Raw genomic sequence first — 6,957 nt, forward strand, 5'->3', positions numbered from 1 at the left:
TTGCATCAGTGTACACCAGTTCAGAACTTACAGTGGAAAAAGAACAGATCTTATGCAATAAAGTAAAAAAAGAGAAAAGGTTACAACAGAGAGAAGAGGTGAGATGGAATATCAATGCCTTGATTGGTTACATACCTCGCTCGCGCATGTGCAGTTCATTTTTATCCACGCTGACATCAAAGGTGCCGACAGAGAGTTGCGCTACTGTATATACTGTGCTAAAAGATCTCTCTTTCGTCGACGCATATGCACATACGTTGTCTCAGCGCATGCGCGTTTTCTTGTATTTTTTCTATACTCTCTTCTCTTCTCATCTTTCTCTCTCTCTCTCTCTCTCTCTCTCTCTTTGAATTACTAGATATAATTAAAGCATTTTTTGTTTTGCAAACTGAAGAGATATCTCGTCAATTAGGGCCAGTTTCACCAACGCCAGTTAATTTAATCGGCCGTTGACTGATCAATCGCGTTTGCTGTTTAGTAGAATTGACCAATTGCGGTTGACAGTTACTAATCATCGAATAAGCTTAGGGCCACTGTCACCAAGCTCAGTTAACTTAACTGGCCAGTTAGTCCATCGGAATTGACCAATCGCATTTGTCATTTTGTTTGAAGAATTGACAGATTGGTCAATTCCGATGGATTAATTGGCCACCGAGGCAATCTAATGGCTCAGGACACTCGTACGGAATACAAAAGATCCGGGTTCGACTCCCAGCCGAGGTAATATTTTTCGCAATAAATTTAATTACAGTTTTTTCAGCATATTAACATCTTTGTAATATGATACCTGATTGAGCATCGAAATTATTAGAATTTAATTTAATTCGCGAAATTACTGCAGTGGTTTAATTGTGTTTAGTCCGGAAATATTTCGGTACACAGTTTGTTAGACTACAATTGTGGTATATATGCACAGTATATACAGTAGCGCAACTCTCTGTCGGCACCTTTGATGTCAGCGTGGATAAAAATGAACTGCACATGCGCGAGCGAGGTATGTAACCAATCTAGGCATTGATATTCCATCTCACCTCTTCTCTCTGTTGTAACCTTTTCTCTTTTTTTACTTTATTGCATAAGGTCTGTTCTTTTTCCACTGTAAGTTCTGAACTGGTGTACACTGATCCAATAAGTTCAGAACCTTCGAAAAATAACAGACCTACACAATATATATTATATTTAAAACAGAAAATAAAATAAAAATGAAACATAATAGATATACATTTATTTCTCAGGAAATATAAGGAGATTCGTACTTATACTTAACCTTTTTTTATTTGCAATGATAGTCAGAGTTACAAAATATAAACGCAATAAGAGAACTAATAATAATATAACAATCCGTTTTATTTTAACTAATCGATATTACTTAATCTCCAATTTGAAATATTCTTCCTTTACTGTTAAAAAAACGGCGTTAAATTTATTTTTTAAATTTCTTTTTATATTTTTCAGATAAAATCCAGTTATTCGACTAATTCAATTTACTATATCTCAAATCATAACAATATTAAACCTGTTACATGTTATTTTAAAAAACGAATAAAAAATGACTGCGTTCAGCGTTTATTTCGCAAATGTTGGAAGTTTTCTTTGCGCTGATTGTATTATACTTTTAGATCTAGAGGATTGATGGATTCTATCTTAGCACACAATCATAAAAATGGTTTCAAAACTGTGTTCCGCTGAAACGTACCTATTATGTTAACTAATTGATAATGGGGGGGGCTGCATTCAACAGAGAAAACTAATCAGTTATAATTAATCAAAACTGTCACTTTCCGTTAAATGGCTATTTAAATCCCTTATATGGACATTTCAACGGTGCAGACAGACAGCGACAATAAAGAGAAGAAGCGAGATGGAATATAAGTGCCCTGATTGGTTACATACCTCGCTCGCGCATGTGCAGTTCATTTTTATCCACGGTGAAATCGTGAGAGTTGCGCTACTGTATATACTGTGGTATATGTCAAGTACATATATATCATATTTAGTGATTAAAGATTGAATTATTTAAAGCATTTTAAGATCTAGCTTCGACCGTATAGGGCTCTAATTTATCGGTTGTGTCTCTCACATACACGGTCTAAAAATGATATTATAATTTATATTATTTCATTAAAATTTAATGTAGTCAAAATATAAAAAATGTTATGTATTATAAATCTTTATTAACATCTTATTTATTTTTAAATGTATCAGTTGAGAAATAGATTATATCTTCTAAATATCTGATAGTTTAAAAATAGTCAAACAAATTAAAGACAATTCAGATTTTAATAATATAGTAATTATGGACAATATCTAATGTAGCAACCATATAATCTTGTTATAAAATTTAAATTATTAAATCTATTTTTTCACACTCATAATATATTTGTAAAGCATTGTACCATTTCTGAAATATAAACCATAATAAACAAAATAAAAAGATTATTATATACATAATTAATAATTAACTTTTAAACTCTATATAATAAAGTCTTATAACGAATATTTAATTCTACTTTTCATTCTTGTTTATTTTCATTTTTTGTACACACAATTAGTTCTTCATCTTTTTGTAATATATTTAGAGTTTAAAGGTAAATTATTGTATAAATATTGATTTAATACAAACAATTGACATGTTTTTTATCACTCGTTTGCTACATTTAATATTATATTATATATTATAATTATATTGAATAAAAATAAAATCTTTGAAAAAAAATTATAGTAATAACATAAAACAATATGATATTATGTTTAATTGTTTTTCAATATTAAATAACATATCGAGGTGGGTTTATAAAATGGAGATCATTATATACTACAGAATCATCTCTACGAATACCCCCAAAAACTATTAATTCTCCCCTTCCCACTACAAGAGAATACAGAATTCTCTCATCGGGTCCCGAATGATCATTTTGTTTTAAGGGAATCCACAAAGCATTGCAGTCGTCCGAAAGAACATTAGTAATATCCAATACAAATATCGATAATGTGTTCTCAGCTTTTTTGGATACTTTCACCAGCTGTGTCTTCTTATTACGAATTTTCTCCTCCATTCTTCTTAGCGATTCCAACTGACGTTGTCTATTCGTGATTGCGTTACTACGAAGAGGTTGATCGCGAAATGCGGCCATACTTAGAGTATTATCACCATAAAACGGTATCGTTTTTGGGATATTAGATGTATGTGATGAAGGATGTGCATTTTGCGAATGTGATCTGGAGAATGCTCCATGCCGTCCATTTATATTTTCATCCTTATCTACAGTAGATACGTTTCCTTGCCTAAAAAATTCGATTAATAATAATAGCAAAGTCATTACAATTGTTTGTCAGTGTATCTCTTTACAATGCTATATTGCAATTGCATCAGACCTTTCGGGCAAAAGATTTGATTCACATAAACGTGGTGAAGTACTCCTTTGAACCTTTTTTAATGAGATACTCATATCATTTGGCTTTGTTTGACGTCTATTTTTGCTAAGTACAATAATATAATTTCCCACCTATGCAAATAACAGTATTTTATATATATTAAGATCTAGCAATATATGAGCCAATTATATTCAATGGAGTAGCATTTTAATGGAATTAAATTACATACCTTACAAGCCTGATGACACCAAATACGCGTTGGTGCCCATTCAGTATTGTGCATATTGACTTTCTTCCATGTCCAAGACTCACCTTCCATTGTTAACAGCCAAGCATCATTCATAGCAGCATTTGGTCCTGTACAACCCCCTGTAGATTTTCAAATTTCCACGTAATTATATAATTATGTTTAATTATTTTGACAGTAATAAATGGAAATTTCAATGTTTCTTATATAAAAAAAAATTAACAAAATTAATACTTGTTTCAATATCAAAATACAATCTTAAAAGTGAATAATATCAAGCATAAGTAGATATTTCTTTTACCAAGCACAAGTAAATGTTTCTCTCCAAGTTTAATTTGTGACTGGCCGTAACGTGGCTGTGGTTTCAAATTTGATGTATTTTGTTTGTGCCAGGTGTACGAATCCAAATTTAAACACCATACATCATTAGAACTACTTTAAAATAAGATAAGCAATGTTGAGCATAAAAAATATACAGTATATATTTTACTTTCATGCACTCATATGTAATTTTACAAGAATATACCTGTAGTATCCATTACAAACTCCACCAAAAACAACCATTAAATTTCTATGTATTGTTGCAGAATGTGCAGATGTTGGTGGTGGAGTTTCTAATGTGTTTATAGCGGTCCACTTATTTGATTTTATACAGTATACATGTAATTCATTAAACAATTTCCATTGCTGAAAATATATTATCTACTTTAATATATTTCAATATGTCTATTTTTTAAAATTACAAATTGTATGTAAAATAAATAATGCAAGCTGTAGAAAATAAGTTTGCAACAAAATTTATTAAACAGTAAAATTACAGTATTTTTATGTACCTCCTAGCTCCTGATTTGATTATAAATTTGATTATAAATCTAATTTAAGAATATTTTTATAAAAGTCTAATAAATGTATAAATGTATATGTATAAATATATATACATGCACACACAATGTCTCAACGGAAACTATCATTTTCTCATTTAAATAATTACCTGATGTAAAGGATATGGTGACGGATGAGACCAACCTCCGAATAAAATTAAGCTGTTCCTATAATAAAGCATAGTGGCACAAGCTTTAGGCGATGGATAGTTGCCCATAGTGATTGGTCTAATCCATGTTCTTGTGCCTAAATCTAACTGCCATAAATCATTGAACGTTGTCATTGTAGCTGTACAGCCACCAAAGACATACATGGAGTTATCATATATACAAGCAGAATGTGAGTGTCTTTTTCCAATAGTAGATATCCAGTGCATAGACGGTAATGAATCCCATAGCAAAGATCCAAAAGCAACAGATTTTTGAAAATGTGCTTCATTGTGCTCTATTACATCTAGTTAACAAAAAATATATTATGTGGAACTGATTGATGGGATTGATAGTTCATTTATATAGCAAATTCATATGTTTGATATACAAATAAGTACATAAAGATTAATACACATATCAATATATCGAATTTACTCTGTACCAGCATACTTATTCTATGTCTTTATATATCTAACATGTAATAAAGATGTATAAAGAATGTCATATATATCAATATATCAAATTTATTCTACATTAGTATGTTTATACAACATATTCATATGTTTGATATATAGATAAGCATGTAAAGAATAATGTAAAAGATAAGCACGTACTTTTGGTAGTGCGGTACCATCTTTTACAAACGAGCCTGCACTCTTGGAGATCTTTGTAAGGTGGTATCAAACTTAGGATATACTCCAACAATTCGTCGGGTAGATCATTGATTTTGCATTGCATTTTGCATGGAGTAACAATCACAAGCGTACCACGAAAATCGACTGTACTTTGTGCAAAAATTTTGGACTTGAGATATCCTCATTTCCACATGGAGATAAAAAAGTTCATTCTTGAAAATACATTTTTTTTATGAAGGCATCGTTGTACGAACCTTTTTACTTGACGAGTGTGTGCGCATTTCCTTTATCGTACATAACAATTTTGACAATTTTACAAAACAACTGTAATTCAGAATAGTTTACAAGATAAGTGTGTAACCCAAACTGTAAGAAAAATAGGAATATGCTCAAAAATGGCTTTTTGTTGTGTTTTGTTGCACTGTTTTTTTATTAACTGTCTGTTATGCCACAAATTGACCGCGTTCAACAGAGTGTTTATCTCAATTTATCTTACAACTGTTGGAATTTGGAAATTCTCTTTGCTGAGAGATAGGAGTTTTTCCTAATTTCCTCTAGACTCCAGATTTAAAGCGGAATTTATAATGCCATCGCAAACTCGTTCTAAAATAAATAAAGGCCAATCAGAAACAATAATACTAACCATTAATGCTTCTGATTGGCTGTCGCAATCGCTCTTGCATTATGGGAGCTTTCCATCAAGGCTTTTGGACAACACACATCGCACTCATTCAGTACTACAACCGCTCACTGAGCGCTCAGTGAGCGCTTGCATCTGATTGGCATATTCCATTAGAACTAAAAATATAGACCAAACAAAATGGGTGTATTCAGTACTACAATCGCTCATTGAATGCTCAGTGAGCGCTTGCATCTTATTGGCATATTCCGTTAGAATTAAAAATATAGACCAAACAGATACAAGAGCTCACTGAGCGCTCAGTGAGCGGTCGTGGTACTGGGCTCATTCAGCGGACTCAACAGTTGAGTGAGCGCTCGCTGTTATTGGTGTATTCTTTTAGATCATCCAATCATAATTTTAGATCTAGAAGAATACGTCAATAGCAGCGAACGCCCACTCAACTGTTGAGTCCGCTGAATGCAGCCACTGAATGCACCCATCGGCACGACGCGTGCTGATTAGTTTTCTCTGCTGAAGCAGAGAAACCTATGGCATGATTGGACACAGCAAAAACAAGTGCTTTCCATCAAAGCTTTAGAACGTACTGTAAACGCTAATGATAATGAAAAAGATACTTTAAAACGAATATAAAATAAGATTCTATTTATTATAGCGAATTCGATTGGAAGCACTAGTGCGCACTGGTGCACATTAAAGTCGTCATACACAAAATAACGTAAAGATATGTTTATACATAAATATAGAAGTCGATTAAATCCTGAAATACTCAATATATTTTATTGTATTATTAGGTAAAATACGTATTTTATAATTCGAAATATTTGCGCACTAAGTGCGTTCAGTCGAATTCATTATTAGAGAAATTTATAAATTTATAATATCATTTATTAAATAAAATGCTAAATTGTCAAGTCAGTAATTTGTAATTTGCATTAATTTTACGATTATAATTTGATATTTTTATTTACCGATAGAACATCTTTCTTTTACATTTTATAGATCTGTTTTTTATTCCTGCACTAAACT

The 6,957-nt window shown here is 31.6% G+C and overlaps 1 protein-coding gene across 2 annotated transcripts; it reads right to left on the minus strand.

Moving 5' to 3' along the window:
* Positions 1-2,768: 2,768 nt before the first annotated feature.
* Fbxo42 (F-box protein 42) lies at positions 2,769-5,883 on the minus strand. Of its 2 annotated transcripts, XM_018456607.1 has the most exons (8): positions 5,543-5,883; positions 5,268-5,432; positions 4,614-4,957; positions 4,149-4,309; positions 3,924-4,057; positions 3,605-3,744; positions 3,376-3,506; positions 2,769-3,285 (listed from the first exon to the last, which is right to left on the minus strand). In XM_018456607.1, exons 2-8 carry the CDS (start codon positions 5,389-5,391, stop codon positions 2,769-2,771), a joined length of 1,551 nt encoding a protein of 516 aa, XP_018312109.1. In that variant the 5' UTR covers positions 5,392-5,432; positions 5,543-5,883. The 2 variants fall into 2 exon arrangements, with proteins under 2 accessions (XP_018312109.1, XP_018312110.1); XM_018456608.1 differs by having other exon boundaries at positions 3,924-4,054; positions 5,268-5,883.
* Between the last annotated feature and the right edge of the window lie 1,074 nt (positions 5,884-6,957).

Source organism: Mycetomoellerius zeteki, unplaced genomic scaffold, assembly GCF_001594055.1.
Source record: "Mycetomoellerius zeteki isolate Tzet28-1 unplaced genomic scaffold, Tzet1.0 scaffold583, whole genome shotgun sequence".
Taxonomy (NCBI): Eukaryota; Metazoa; Arthropoda; class Insecta; order Hymenoptera; family Formicidae; genus Mycetomoellerius; species Mycetomoellerius zeteki.

Excerpts from the sequence above, each read along its gene's own strand:
- Fbxo42 (XM_018456607.1), bottom strand. The coding sequence starts at position 5,391 with ATGCAATGCAAAATCAATGATCTACCCGACGAATTGTTGGAGTATATC. Across the intron at positions 4,058-4,148 it reads GTTTGTAATGGATACTACAG|TAGTTCTAATGATGTATGGT; the intron begins GTATATTCTTGT and ends CTTATTTTAAAG. Across the intron at positions 3,745-3,923 it reads GAAACATTTACTTGTGCTTG|GGGGTTGTACAGGACCAAAT; the intron begins GTAAAAGAAATA and ends GAAAATCTACAG.